The 16,002-nt window shown below is 31.1% G+C and overlaps 4 protein-coding genes across 4 annotated transcripts; 1 reads left to right on the forward strand and 3 right to left on the reverse strand.

Moving 5' to 3' along the window:
• Window positions 1-4,369: 4,369 nt before the first annotated feature.
• On the forward strand, window positions 4,370-6,650 carry LOC117210994 (ADP-ribose pyrophosphatase, mitochondrial). Its single transcript, XM_033454517.1, has 2 exons — window positions 4,370-5,350; window positions 5,453-6,650. Exons 1-2 carry the CDS (start codon window positions 5,092-5,094, stop codon window positions 6,085-6,087), a joined length of 894 nt encoding a protein of 297 aa, XP_033310408.1. The 5' UTR covers window positions 4,370-5,091; the 3' UTR covers window positions 6,088-6,650.
• A 95-nt stretch (window positions 6,651-6,745) lies between these two features.
• LOC117210992 lies at window positions 6,746-9,576 on the reverse strand. Its single transcript, XM_033454514.1, has 4 exons — window positions 8,884-9,576; window positions 8,247-8,519; window positions 7,417-7,632; window positions 6,746-7,311 (listed from the first exon to the last, which is right to left on the reverse strand). The coding sequence occupies exons 1-4, from the start codon at window positions 9,145-9,147 to the stop codon at window positions 6,832-6,834; spliced, it is 1,233 nt and encodes a 410-aa protein (XP_033310405.1). The 5' UTR covers window positions 9,148-9,576; the 3' UTR covers window positions 6,746-6,831.
• Window positions 9,577-10,682: 1,106 nt separating this feature from the next.
• On the reverse strand, window positions 10,683-12,892 carry LOC117210993 (peroxisomal biogenesis factor 3). The gene is made up of 2 exons (XM_033454515.1): window positions 12,540-12,892; window positions 10,683-12,187 (listed from the first exon to the last, which is right to left on the reverse strand). The coding sequence occupies exon 2, from the start codon at window positions 11,887-11,889 to the stop codon at window positions 10,771-10,773; it is 1,119 nt and encodes a 372-aa protein (XP_033310406.1). The 5' UTR covers window positions 11,890-12,187; window positions 12,540-12,892; the 3' UTR covers window positions 10,683-10,770.
• A 122-nt stretch (window positions 12,893-13,014) lies between these two features.
• LOC117210995 (NADH dehydrogenase [ubiquinone] flavoprotein 2, mitochondrial) lies at window positions 13,015-14,937 on the reverse strand. The gene is made up of 4 exons (XM_033454518.1): window positions 14,754-14,937; window positions 14,107-14,169; window positions 13,576-14,034; window positions 13,015-13,443 (listed from the first exon to the last, which is right to left on the reverse strand). The coding sequence occupies exons 1-4, from the start codon at window positions 14,787-14,789 to the stop codon at window positions 13,270-13,272; spliced, it is 732 nt and encodes a 243-aa protein (XP_033310409.1). The 5' UTR covers window positions 14,790-14,937; the 3' UTR covers window positions 13,015-13,269.
• Between the last annotated feature and the right edge of the window lie 1,065 nt (window positions 14,938-16,002).

The following is a 16,002-nucleotide window of genomic DNA, read 5'->3' on the forward strand; positions in this document are numbered from 1 at the left end:
TTTGTATGCGACCCGTTAATGAAGCAATAAACAATGCAGATGACAGCCCCTGACTCAAGACTTTTTGTAGGAAGTGTAGTGGAGTAGTTGCTGCCAGGTGAAAAGAGAATTCGCGTTTCGTCCCGGGACTACCGGTGGACTCGTCAGTAAGGCTATGCCCGGTAGTCCCTGCCTTAGACGCAGAGGGAGTCTCTTCTCGCTAGGTGCGGTATTTGTATCGTGACACCCTATATTCGATCGCTAGCGAGACAGACAGACTCGTTGTCGTCGTAGTAGCCCTCTGGTGTTGGCGGTTGGTACCCGCGAATCGCCCGGGAGGTGTTGCGCCGCGTTGATGCCTCGACCTGTCGGCGTCCTGTTGATACCGATCCGCCACAACTTAAAGAGCAAGCTTACATTTCATTTTATCGAAAGAATTTAGTCGCATGTCTGATAATTTTTTTCTTTTCTTTTTCGATAATTTATGGTGTAGTTTTATTTTTTTCGAAATTCCACAACTACATCGGACCTAAGAAACTAAAGAAGCCTAAGTCATATACATTTTTGTTCATTGTACGTGAAAGTTCTTTAAGAAGATTTAAACAGTAACATCATTATGAAAATTAAGACAAAACCAAATACTTTTCTTGCGATTGCTTTCTTCAAGCATGCATAGCGGCCCATATTCGAACCATATAGCGGACCATAAAGAAAGTTCCAGGGTTTAACACGTTGACGCCGATAGTTAGGGTTTTCTCTGTGAGGTGGCGCCCGAATGCACGATTCGCTTCGTGGGGCGGCGCAGCGTCAGATTACACTGTTCAACACGATTTTTGCACGGCAATACCCACTAGGTGATTCTTATAGGTCTCGACGAGCTAAAAAGGAATCTGAAACCAGTTTTTGTCCATCACCCTCAGTTGTTGAGAAAATCGATTTTGAAAAAAATCGCAATTTTTCAACTTTAACCTCAATTTACAGCAAAATTACAAAACCTGTTACGCCGCCTAAAACATCTGCACGCCAGCCCGCGCGACCGGACAACAACCGGCCTGCGTAACGTCACTTCGACCCTCAATAAACCTAAGGATCCACCATGACTTTCACTTCCCTGTATTGTTTCGCCATGTGTCTTCAATCCGTTTGTCTTGAAGAATTTCTAAAGCTTAAAAAATATTCTCGAAACACAGTCGGTTTTTAGAGAGGTCCTTGGGTTTATCAGGCGCACTTAAAACACGGAGAAAGCGGGTACGCACCCATTAGGAAAATCCGAATAGCCTTCTAATAAAACAAGCTAGGTTTTTCTCACGCACACAGTCATCTATCCATCACGATGGTAGGAGACTTCCTACTCATCCCAGACCAAACGACACCGCGGTTCGTTACCCTCACTTTTCCTAACGAAAGTGGGAACAACGAATCCGCGTTCTTTAGGCACAGGGGACACCCACACCGAACTTTTCTTCCGTATTAGAAAAAGAGCGACAGTCAGTCTAAAAACTAACGCCTAACGCGGCAGTCTACACATAGCGCGAGAGTAGCATACTTCACGCAAATCTCTTGTCGGTTCTCGGTGTTGTCGAACATACATCTCCTCTCCTAAATATATTATAGTGCTAAGTCCATTAATACATTAATTTCCATTATAAGAGCCCTGCTCTAGCGTACATATCTATCGCATCTTCGTGCAACAAGTTGTTAACTATTTATTTCTCTACGTCAGTGTAATCTAAGTGTTGGAAATATATAATTTATAATTCTGTGAATCACAGTGTTATACAAACTCAATCACCCCTATTATCTCAACGGAAATCAGGGGATCGATCAATTCGTGGTGTCGATTGTTATAATCGTAACGGGGATTTACGACTCCCGTTGACGTCTCTCCTCGCGATTACGTCTCCCCGCAATTGGTCGAATTTACAAAACCTATACGATTAATGCGATAATGAATCTCGTGGAGTTCAACTAATACATTGATATACAATAGTTCGGCAATATCAAATTGCATATATCTGTAAATGCTAAGTAAAGCTGACGGGACCAGTTTTGACTCTAATTTTGGAGTACTCTTTTCGATTTTTCTTAAAAAGTAGAGGTCTGGCGCGAATTATGGCCATCGCACGCAATTCTGTGAACATTTTTCTATAAGAAAAGTTTATAGCGCGAATCAAAAAATTTTTCAATTCCGTACAGGAAAAGAATAGTCATGCATGTTCGTCGGAGAATAGTGAAAACATGCGCATGATGTAGTATTGACATTGATAGGTGAATTATTATTTGAAGACCGCATACTATTTACCGATAGCATTTAGTGTCCCTTTGGCCGAGGAACTTCTGCAAAAAAGAATATTTATTTGTGGCACTATAAATATGAATAAAAAATTTCTACCGCCGCAGACAAAACAGAAACAGCAACGGGGTGGTTTTATGAGCTTTCAAATTCGGAGCGATGTTAAATTTTTAAAATGAACTGACAAAAGGCCAGTATATATGCTAGCTACTTCCAAAAATTACAGGTGTGTTATTATTTATTGGAAAAATAGTAAATTAAAGCCAGACACTGTTTTTTTTATAATGATGCTAAAAAGGGGGTTGATCTAACCGATCAGATGTCATCTTATTATAGTTGCTTACGCAGAACCGTAAAATGGTATTGTAATATCGTAGAATAGATTTGAATTAGAGATCGGTTGAAATTAGAAAGCACCGTGTACGTCGTCTTTCGTGGTTTGTTTACATCCAAGAGCGCCTAGTAACAGCGACGCGAGAAAGGATAAGCAGTGTCAAAACAGAGGTACGGTTTCATATTTCAAGGAATCGAGAGGCCAAAGTATGTGAGCCGAAAAGTGTGTGTGTGTGAGAGGACGAGAGCAAGAGCGAGCACGACCGGGCAGTATTGTATTGGCGAAGAGTAGAGTCGTTAGAGGTTTCGAGTCGTCGAAGAGTAGAGTCGTGAGAATTGATAGAGTTGTTAGAGAGAGAGAGTGTGTGTGTTAGATTCGTTGTGACGAGAGTGATCAAATAACTGTAAAGTTATTTGATATAGATACGAGTATTGCATTTAGTTCCGTTAAATAAATATCGTTCTCTGTCCAATTTATATCTGTATATTCAGTTTAATATTAATAAATTGTAAGTAATCGAAAAAAAATTTCTATCCTTATTTTTCGATATTACAGTATAGAAAAATTGTAATAGAATTAATATGCGGGACTTGCCTCGTAAATGCGTGGTATGTAGATAGAAAATGGGGTACTAAAAGTATTAAAATTTTAAAATTTCGCGAAAAAATCATTAATCACCTTTTAAGTACAGTGAATCCCCACAGAGAAGAAATGCCAAGTGAGAATGAAGTACTGGCCAAAAAACATTCACATTTTCTGCAGTCATACCAAGGGCCCGCGAGAAAAACGAAACGGCGGTGTAAATAATGTTATAAACGCATTTCTAGAATAAAAGGTAGAGAGTATGCCGCGAATAAAGCCAAAAAAGTAACAACATATTGTGATCATTGTAAGGGCCAGTCGGCACTCTGTCTAACATGTTTTAAAAAATTGCATAATATGTAATTAATTATGTTAAGTTTATAATATTGAATTGTTATGTTTTTACTAGTTGAATGTCTGTTTATAATATTAAGATAAAATAACATAAACCTATTATAAGATATTAACAAATATCATAATCAATTTTATAAAAAATTATATTCAAGCCCAAAATTTTCAATTTTTTGATTTCATATTTTGTATATTATAGTGATCCTAGTCCGTTTCTGAATTGTAGCAAATTGCTCTTCCTTTTCTATTTTGTAGCGACATTTTCAGGTTGAAGATTCTACAAAATTATAAAGATACGGATCGGCATGTTAACACTTTACCGACTGATAGTCGATTAATCGATTTTTTGTCGTCGACGCTTACGGACCAATAGCCTATTAATCGGCTTTTTCTCGCCGACAATCTGTTTCATTATTTGAGCATTTGTTATTTAGTACTAAGGTACCTTGCTCAGTTGCATTGCTTTATAAGCTCCCACAGTTTTATTAATTTAATTTAAATTAATTGGAAAAACTTACCGTTCACGATGAACGAAAAGAATGGTATTGGGGAGTCTAAACCGAAACAGAGCCGACGCTAGGGAGAATCTGCGCTTGAGCTGCCGGTCAGACGTGCGTATGCTGTTGAACCGCTAGCGGTCAGTAAAATGTTAAAAAGAATATCTAATAATGGTATATTTATTTTAACGGAATGCAACAATTGATATCTGACACTAGTGTATCAGAAACAAAGACTATATATTATGCCTGTATATTGTTACCATTGTTACAAAACGTTGCAAGGGTAAAAAAAGTGTAAATCAAGACAAATGAAATAAATCATCACGTTATGTATCTATCGCTATCATTCACTACGAAACAATGAAAACTAATGATGTCCGTTGTATTATGGTTTGTTAAATCGCAATTGGAATACATGTATTTCTTATGATGTGTTTCATAATGTTACTTTGAACTAAACAAGCGAGCAAAATTATATAAAATTATGCATTATACGTTCTACACTACATATTATAACAAAATTGTAAGTGCACAATAAACATTTAATATATACACATAATGTATAAAAAGCAAGCGATAAATAGCTATTAATTTTAATCAATACCCGACTGTCTACAATGTCTCTCACGTGGTGAAACATCGTAGTCTCCGCGAAGCTAACAACTACTATTCTCATTAACTAAATGTAAATGATTGAGCCCATTCTCGATTGTAATTATGTTGACCATTGATTTAATTATAATTCCTACCGCTCCAGTAGCGCTGGTATCTTATTTTATATTAAACCAATAACGTCGTATGTGACACGGAAATGATATGGGGGTTAGGTGACACCAAAACGTAGGATACGAAGAGTTATTAAATGTCACGTCTACTCCTTTAATACCTTGTCGGTGCTTGTATATAGCTACCTGTTTTGATAAAAGATTCGAAGAGTAAAAGAAAGAGAGAGAAAGAGAGATAACTAACGATGATTGACAACTGTTTTATTTTTAAATGTATAGCAAGCATAGTGATCAAGAGTATCACGATACTCAATAATATTTAACTTTATGATCGAACTTAAAAGTAGTTTGTTTTACTTTATGCGGGTGATAATTATTAGAATGATTCATTATAAATGCAGGCAAGGTTTCTACCCATCTAGTAATGTAAAACGTTTCGAAGTACCTGAAAATAAAGTGGCATGGAACATTGAATATCCAGAATATAAGCCAATTGAATATACCGCTCCGAGTCTCAAGGGAAAACCATGGGCAGATTTGGAAATTGATGATATTTCATTTCAACCAAAATGGAATGCTGTTGATGGTAAACAATTCATAAAAGCTTTACATATTTGATCAATCACTATTAAAATTTTACTCTGCGCATTATAATATTTTTAAATATGTATTAATTTATTGTCAACAGGAAATGTTAATCGTAGAAGTTTTACAAATGACTATGTTATAAACGAAGATGGTTGTCCTTTAAATCCCATTGGTCGTACTGGTATCATAGGACGTGGTCTCTTAGGACGATGGGGGCCAAATCATGCAGCAGATCCAATTGTGACCCGTTGGAAACAGGATATTACAGGTGTAACAGAAATAAACAAAGATACAAATAAACCAATTTTGGAATTCGTTGCTATACAAAGACAAGATTCTGGAGAATGGGCTATTCCTGGTGGAATGGTTGATCCAGGTGAAACAGTCTCAAGAACTTTAAAAAGAGAATTCATGGAAGAAGCCATGAATTCTTTAAAAAGAGATAGAGCAGAAAATGAAGAATTAGAAAAATCTATGAGAAAATTTTTTGAACAGGGAGAAGAAATTTATAAAGGATATGTAGATGATCCTAGAAATACTGATAATGCTTGGATGGAAACTGTAGCTTTAAATTTTCATGATCATGATAATAATGTTCTTGGAAATATAAAGCTAGTGGCTGGTGATGATGCACTTAATGTACGTTGGATGGATATTGATAGAAATTTGAACTTATATGCTAATCATAGTGAGTTTATCAGAAAAACAGCAGAAAAACGTAATGCACATTGGTAAAGACATTAAAATTTTTAGTAAATAGAACAGGCTTAATTATTTTCATCTTTTATTATATTGAAGATTACAAAATTGATCGAGAATGTTTATATACATACAGGAAAATATGACAATTTGTATGTATCAGTTTGTAGAAAAAGAATAAAATCACATATTATAAAATGAAAACAGTTACTGATGATAATTATCATAATAAACTCTTCCACTGCACATGTGTTCCATAAAGCAGAATTAGTTGATAACATATTATATTCTAAATATACATGTACAATGTATATATTCATCATAGATAACAATATATTTTTTAAAAGTCTATAAATTGAAGTATCATTAAAAACTTCATAACTCCTCATTAAACTAAGTATCTTACCAAAAATAAGTCATAAAAAGGAGATATTTGTTTATAAATATGTAATATAAATGGAAAAAGATATAAATATAATATAAATGGCATACATAAAAATACTTTTATATGTATTACGGTACCTCCAGATCACAAATTTTATTTCATGAATGTCTTAAAACAACTCTTGGCAGGATGTTCTACTAAATAAACATTTTTTGAAAAATACTGTATATCCTGAATAGATTTTGTTATACAATTAGTCAATTAATATTTTTATTTTTAATCTTGATAATTCATAATATAATTGACGTAAACGTTATAAAAAAAAATGTTTATAGCATATCTCAAATACACGAAACATTACATTTCATTTTTACTTTTATTAATTTTGCTACATTCTAACATGTCACATTACAATTATTTGACTCCACAGAGACAGGTAATATATTTCGTTTACTTAACCCAAAAATATTGAAAACTAATTTTATAGAATTCGTACATTCTACCATGGTTTGCTTATGATCAGAATCTTCTAAAAATTCTGCTTCTGATTGTGTATATAATACATTATTATAATTAATTAGCTTTCTAAGAATATGATTCATATCCTCATTATTTCGCATATGCTGTAAGATATCTGTACACTCATTCGGAAGAATTGTATCAATTTCTTTTCGTTTAACTTGGTAATACTGTTTCTCTAAATCTAGCGCATGTTGCGCTTGTCTTTGTCCTAACTTTGCTGCTTTAATAAAATAACTTCGAGCTCTATCAATATCTACTGTAAAACCACCTCTGCCTTGAGCATGAAAAACTCCTAAATTATATATAGCATCTGCATGACCTCGTTCTGCTGCATCATTATAATGTTTGGCAGCCTAAAAAAAAAAATATAAAATTTAATAAGATGTAGAATTTTGTATTCTTTACGTAACAACTTGTAATTTCCATACTAAAATATGTATACTTTTAACATATTATACCTGCGTGTGATCAACCAATGTTCCAAGTCCTAATTCGTGACACAGTCCTAAATTGAACATACTAGCAGCAGATGATAAACTTGCACCAGCAGTAAAATGTTTTATAGCATCTTTATAACGTCTCTCTTCTAAAGCTTTCAAGCCGTATTGAAGTTCAAATTCAGCCACAGTTAATTTATGAGTATTGGCAAATTCTTTGGTAGCTTCTTTTAAAGCCTGAGAATGTATAAAGAATAAAAAACTTCTTTAAAAAGATTTTTTTAAATTTTAGATAGGTTTATAATCAAGATAGAAAAAGCTGAAAACAGCTAATTCTGAAATAACCAAAATTATATTCTGCTTTTGTATAGTCTTGTAATATATATGAAATAAAATTATAGTCGTGGCAAATAAAATTTGACAGTTTGTTACTTTTAGAATAAAATTTCAATATTAAGTGAATAAGAATATGTTTTGGAAAGGAGATGCAACAAAAAATTTGTCAGTCTTGTATCCATTATGTTTTGCTTTTTTATAATTTTACATATTATATCATTAAACGATAATTTACAATTAAATATTTAAAATTAAAATTATTTATTAAACCACTGATTATAAAGTGAAGTACTGAAACCATAATGAAATCTCATTAGATATATATATGTAACATTAAGCAAATTAAAGTTTTATTATAAATTTGTATGAAATAAATATATAGACCATTAAGAATTACAATATATGATATAATGTCTAAATGTAAATATTACTTTAATTGAAGAATGTTATCTGCTCTCTATTACAAATTGTTTTGTCAGTTGTTAATTATAATGCCTGCAGAATAACATTGTCACCTCTTCAATGGTGATAGGCCCAAGTGGTTTTTCTGGTTTCCATTCTGCTTCATTGTTTTCTTGAGCATGTATTTTATTATTGGCGATACAATTAATAATAGGTAAAATGTGTTTTGGTTTTAAATTTAATACTTGATCAAGTAAATAAGAAGTATGTACTTCTGGAACTTGTAATAGTTTGTTTTTTAAGGAATCAACTTTTTCTTTTTCAAAGAGCCTTCTGCGAAGACATAATGTTTGGCATACCACCCATCCAACAGCTAATACACTTGTCTATTAAAAAAATTACCATATTATTTATTTAGAAAATAAAAGTAATTTAATTATTGCTATTAACATAATAAATTAAATTTTATAAGAAAAGCACATTTACTAAAATATAATCTAATTTGAAATTTTGAATGCGATTTCTATGAAAGTTTAGACTTTATTGTAATTTAATATAAAGAATATCAAGAAAGAAAGAGAGAAATGAAAACAAAGCTAAATATATATATTCAGCAAAAATCTAAATATAAAATATATCACAAAGTGGAATTTTACATATATAATTTTAAAAAGAGTTTTAAGTTTTTCTAAAAGAATATATTAGATGAAAGGATTATAGATAAGAAAAACAAACAGAAGCGCAATTTACCCATCCTATAGCTTCTGACCAAGTGTATTTTGTATTCCATTTGGAATCACGATCTTTGTCTTTTGTACCACTAGCTTTAGTTGATCCAAAAAATTTTTTATTAAAAACAGGAAAAGATGGTAATAACAATTTATGATTACACGTCAAATTGACTTTAGTCTCATTTTTTATATTCGATTCTTGAGGCGTTTGACAATAAACGTTTGTACGACATGCACGTCGTTCCAAAGTTTCACGAATACCACGAGCTACTAATTTCCACATCGTGCCAGTTGATGATGTTGAAAAGTATTAAAGTATTAAAGTTGAAAGTATTAAAATTTTTAAAAGTTATAATGTTAAAAGCTTCTAACTACGTACATTCACATAGCATGAAAAAAAGTGGTACACAAATGTAAAAGTGATTAGTAAAACTGACAGTCGAATCACTGACACTATACTATGGATATGATCGCGACCTTATTATGTCTTCAATATGTAGCGCCACTATCGTTCGACTGGTCTACTTCACCCTCCTGTACTCCCTTTTACTCTCGCACGTTTTGTCATTGTGCTCACTAGTGCAAAGTGTTGAGTGTTGCGAGTGCTAAAACTAATATGGTCGCAATGAAGTCGTTTCATGTAGTATCGCAGGATCTCGTGTCCTTAGTATCCTTAGTATGTACGTGGTTATTCACTTATCTAGAAACCGGCATTCGAGAACATATGAGAGTAGCAATAGTGTAACATGTATGCGTACTACTATAATCAAATGTCGCTCGCCATCTATGAGCTGTTACTAGAAACATCATTAGGCTAGAACACATAGCGGTTTGGTCGCCGACGAAGGACTTTAAATTTGACATCACAATAGGAAGAAGACAATCGCTGAAAAAGCGACGATTTTATGTCTCTGCGCGCTCCCGGAGCTTCCAAGCAAGCAAGCGCACCCAGTTCTTTTCCCACACGTAATTCAATTATTTTCTTTTAATAACTAATACCTTAAATTATGCTTACCTGAAATGTAATTAGAACGCAATTTTTTTTATTTAAAATTGTGTTCAAGTATCAAAATTAGTAGCGAATTACAATGAAAATTTTCACATTCTTATAAACATCGAGGTCTTCTTTGTATCATTAGGTAATTTTCATTTTTAACGTATTAAACATTCTTCTATGTCATATTTCAAAATTTGCTAACGATCATTTTCTACAAATTGGCCACTATCATATGTTCTTACGAGCGCTGGTTCCGAGTTAAACGAGTAACCCTGTACTATATATCAAAAAGTAGAATTCTTGAATCTTTTCTATAAATTGCGCGCGCAATCGCTCTAAGTGCATTTTAAAAGTAATATGCTTGCGAATATTATACGCCATGCATTATATTCTTAAATATAAATTTTTAAATGAACAACTGCCTTCTTCCACCTTTGTTGAAATTAAATATTAATAAATTATTAGTCTAAAAATGTCAAGTTACATTTATTGCAATATTAAATCATTTACATGGAAGTGTCCATTTTTGCTGCGTTTAAAAAGATAGTATAAAAAGAAAATGATATAAAAAAAAGTATCTGTGAAAAAGTAAAACATATTTCTTAAGAACATTATATATTGTAATGAAATAGTTTAGAATATCTTTACAATTCTATTTTTATAGTGTATATGTGTAATAATAAGAATCTCATGATACATTTTAAATATATAGTTGAACATTAAAGTGCTGAGATCCTTTTACAACCTTTTACTATGTTATTCATTCCACAATTTTGTTTGAAATAAAAATTATTTGTGTTTAAAGAAGTATTTATAGCTACTTTTATCAAATACAATTCATCATACTATATTTTCGTATATCATACATATAGTGCTCTGTGTACAGTATGAATATCTTAGTGGTTAATTTTAAAAACTAAATGCCTCATAAATATTTGCTCCAAGTGTCTTAAGTTCGTTATTTGTTATAAGACGTTGTAACAAATCGCTTTGAAAATCTTTTAATGTTGGTTTATCTGGTACTTGTCCATTTATAATTGGTATTATTTTAGCCATTGGCATGGATACCTTATTAATATTTATAAACGCATTTGAATCATACTTTGTGTTTATGCTAGTTTGACTCGATGTTCCTGGTACTGAAACACCATTCTGAATAGTTTTACCATTTTCTACTATAGGAGAAGCAATAAAGAATGCAGAAATGTGGTCCACTAGTAAACTAAATCCGCTTCTAATACTACTTTGTGTTAAATTTTGTACTTCTTCACTTTCTAGAAGATCCAATGTTTCATTGAATAATTTTAATAATATAGGTGTTTGTTCTTCCTCGCAATTTGATAATAGCATATATTCAGCAAGATTTTTTACAGGGTCTTTTGAACTGTCTGCAGAAAGAGAAGATGTTAAAGCCCAATATATTTCTTCTATGTCTCTTAAATTCAATTCTTCTTTCAAACAAATTGATGCTGTTATTTCTGCCACCTTGTCTTTTATGAGTAAACCCAATTTTTTAATTCCTTTGTATATAAAGTGACTTGAAAGTGACATATATTTTGTTTGTACAACATTTTCTGTTGTTGTACCATTAGAATTCTGAATATCCTTGTATACATGACCACCCATTACGTTAAATTGAATTCTTATTAAAGTTGCTAACATGGCATACGAATAAACTACTAAGGCAGATCTAGCAATTGCTAAAACTTTTAATTCATTCCAACATGTTACTTTATCAGGACAACCATTTCTAAGCTTATCTACAACAGCATTAGTATCCAAAACTTTTATTATAGAATCTTTTAAAGTTAATGTAAGAGACATTATCATCTGACTGCATGTTCTTTCATTACATTCAAAATATTGACGTCGCTTTGATCTGTCCAGCATATCTTTTATTTCTTTCTCTTGCCATTCTCGAAGTCTACGTGCTGTATATCTGACAAAAATAACACCACCAACTACGATACCTCCCAATATAAACTTTCGTCTATGCCGGTTCACAAATCCACGAAGACTTGAAAACATTTTTTTTACATAAATTGTATAAAATGTTGTTTACAAAATGTTATGTATCATAAATAGTAACAATATTTTTGCTCAATTAACTATGAAAATGTCTTAATCATGAAATAATTTATTGCACGTTTACTTCTGCAGCATTAGTTAAAACTGTATTTCTCAATCTATATGCAATAAAGTTACTCGTATCAATAAACCTCTCTACACAATTTACAATACAACTTCGATTAGTTGAACTCAAGGAACTACCAGGTGTTCCAATACAGAGTTGCCAGCAAATATCAGTTATGTTAAGTGTCAGTCTCTGAAAATAAAAAGATTACCTTTACATATATTTGCAATAATATATTGCAATTTCTTTTTCAAAATATTTTTGTATTTATAAATCAACTAACTAATCTCAATACTTAACATATAAAATTAACATACTGTTAAAAGACATTATTTTGGATATAATTTTATATTCAGTGCAAAAGAAAACAACTGTTGTTACATACAATATAAAAGTCAATAAGTATCCTGCATATTCTTTACTTTCTAATGTTTGATGATAGATATTACTTTCAATATTTCTAATTCCGGAATTATATTAATTAAAAATTATTGTACGGAACATTAAAATGACTTAAAAGAGAAATATTTATTTATAAACTAACCTGAAATTGTTGATTTTTGCTTTCTCGCTCAATGAAGGTTTGTAGTTGCTCGTCGACCGTACCTTTCGATCTTTGATCCTTCATAAACGTCATTCTTTAATTCTCACCGTACTTTTTTTTAAAGCTGAAATGATCGTATATGACCATTATACTATTATTATAATACCAAAACTTATTTTAATTTTCACTTACTAAGAAAATGAACTTAGTCAGGACAAATTAATAATAATAAATTAACAATAATGATAAAATTCAAGGTTAGTATTAAGTTTTGTATTTATGAATTTAAATTATTTGATAGAATCAGATAGAATCAAGAAAATGCAATTTATAATGTGACGGACTTCAGATGTGTGCCGTGCCAACTTCAGTCAGTTACCTCTAAAATTCGCTCATAGTCCACTGACTGAACGATTTTTAAAACTTACTTATAATTTAGAAGCCAGGAAGAATATTTAAATGAAACTAGTCTCAATTAATTCTTTAGGTTCCACATTTTTATTTGAACCTTCAAAAGTTCAAGAATTCTGCCTAGAAGTCAACAAATTTATTTTTTTTAATCGCCACATATCAATTAGTTCTATCTTTTCACCGCTAGATGATGATAAGATACAATTGATTAAATCTTATACATATTTTTTAAATAGTATATTAGGTAATCTATTTATACATCCAATCAGTACTAAATCCGTTACATATTATACAATGTTTTATTTATATATACGGTAAATTATAAATCTGATCTAACACCAAATCCAGGTCCTGGTGGTGGTGATGTCAATGATGTTAAACCAGATGCCGGATCTGCTGCAAATCTAGGAGAATTTTGTGGTCCTGGTGGCGGTCTTTCACCTTTTTTAAATGCATTTATTATAGCTGTAGCACTTTCAGGTGTTAAATCTTCCTGTAAGAGATACTGATATTACTTATATTTATTTTATGAACGTTCAATTTATTTTAAGGCTTATCCTGGATTTAAAATCAAATTAGGATTATCTAGTTGGGGCTATGAAATATTTTTTAAAATTATACTTACATAGTAATCATCATTAACTTGAAACATTGGCGCATTAGCACAAGCACCAAGACATTCTACTTCAGAAACAGTAAATAGTTTATCTGCAGACATTTCTCCAACTTTACAATTTGTAGCTTTAGTTACAGCTTCTACAATGGAATCGGAATCTCGTAACCAACATGGAGTACAGGTACAAATTTGTACATGATATTTTCCCATTGGTCTTCTATTGAACATTGTATAAAATGTTGCAACTTCATAGACTCGCATGTGAGGGACATTTAATATTTCCGCTACTTTGTGCATAGCAGAAATAGGTAACCATCCATGTTGACGTTGAGCCAGATCTAACAGAGGTATCATCGCACCACGTTTATGACCTTCAGGATAAATTTTTAAAAGAGCTGCGATGCGTTTCTTGTTTGCTTCATTGAATTCAAATGGTATACTTGGATTATCAACTTCACTATCTCTATGCTATTCAATATAAAATGAATTAGCATCGGTGTAAAACATTCATTAATTTCATATTTATATAATAATACATACAATAAATAACTGATCTGAGATGCGAATGGTTGAAGTATGTAATCCTCTAGCGTTCTTGCAATTCTGTTTAGTCAAAAAAAGTAAATAAATAATACAAATTATTCAAAAGAATTTATTAGATGTCAGATAACTATACTTTGTGATCTGTGAAGTATTTAAAATACAATATGTTTAAAACAATGAAAAAGAATTACATTACCTACTTGTTTCACAGAATGTTTTTATTTTTAGAAGAAACAGGAAGACATTTTATCAATGTTAATTTTAATTTGATCATAAATTAAGATTCCAAAATATAATGTAGAATATTTATTAAATGATAATGAAGTATGTGAAAAATTTGGACCATATAAATTGATATGTGCATATGGATAATAATATATTTTTCATAATAAGAATAATATCAATAGCATAAATAAAACTTAAAATTATTTGACATTGGTTATTAAAATCCTTTTATATTTTTAAGTAGTTACTTTAAACAAGTAAAGATAAGGAAAACTAATTTCATGATATCATTTTAAATGTATTTTATTACTGTAAAATATGCGGTAAATTTATATAAATAAACAAAATTATATAAGATTATGAAAGAGGTTATGATACTAGGAATTAGGCTATACAGTATTAGGCTATATAAAACTTACGGCAAGAGTATGAATTATACGCAAAGGTAAAAACATGGTTTTAAGATTATTGTATATTTATTGTTAACAGTTGTTCGCTTCACTTTTTTGTTTCTGCGAAATAAATATTTAAATCGCAATTTGAGATAAATCACATTTCTTCGTTTAGAGCGTCACCTGTTGGGTCGATTCAAAATTAAAAATTGCCATTTTCAAATTAGCGCTAATTTTAAATCATCACATGTGCATATACGTATATAATAAGTGAGAATAACAATTGTATTGTAGTTTGTATTAGAGTTAATATAAAACGTAAGAGAAACTGAGAATAATATCTGAACATGACAAAAACTAAAAAATACATATAAAATAATTCAAATGAAATTATGAGAATTACTTATTGCAATATTATGCAATTACTAATTAAGTTGTATTTGTGTTTCTAAATTAGACCAAAGGCTGACTTATAATTCTAATCAGAAGTATAAATTACTAAATAAAAATTACCACCTAATGACAAAATCCGCCATCACTTAGTCACTCATCAACCCAATAGAAATATTTATCTTTCTACGATTTCACTTTTCTCCTAAGTACAAACGCGATTTTCTTTGTGACGTTAGATACATGTTATTTATCATTCCGCTTAGCAATTGCAAAGGTGCTTGTAACAAATTTAAACGAATAGCTCCATACTGTTCTTTCATCAATATTTTATTATGTATTTTTATTTAAAATTTGTGATAAATCCTATGTTTTGTTGATGTTCCTCGTCAAAAAGGTGTGCTATCTTTAATTTCTCAATGACGCGTGCAAAGTTTTTCGTCTGTAACGTATAATATCAAAACATTATGAGCTCGGAATATGCGGTTTGTTAAAAATAATTAAAAATATTATGAGGTTTAGTGTGTAACAAAAAAAATTGTTTTATTTTAAGAACGAAATGATAGCACATGTACAAGAAGAAAATAATAATCAACATAAATTGTAACTAACAATAATTACTTATCAAACATATATACTTATTTAATAATAGGTACATCCCCCTTTATTTTCTATTACTTTCTATTGTACGGTTTGCTATCGATTTATATAGTTTCTGGATATAATTTTGACTTAACGTATCCCATTCGCGTACAATTGCATTTTTTAATTCTTGTACGTGTTGATACTGCTTTTCATTCGCGTACACGCCGTGAAGCGTGCAGGCTACGGCAAAATAGATATATTATTTTCATTAAAATAAGATTGGACCAATCTTGATATGTAT

This window comes from Bombus bifarius, unplaced genomic scaffold (genome assembly GCF_011952205.1).
Source record: "Bombus bifarius isolate JDL3187 unplaced genomic scaffold, Bbif_JDL3187 scf7180000008214, whole genome shotgun sequence".
In the NCBI taxonomy this organism is placed as follows: domain Eukaryota; kingdom Metazoa; phylum Arthropoda; class Insecta; order Hymenoptera; family Apidae; genus Bombus; species Bombus bifarius.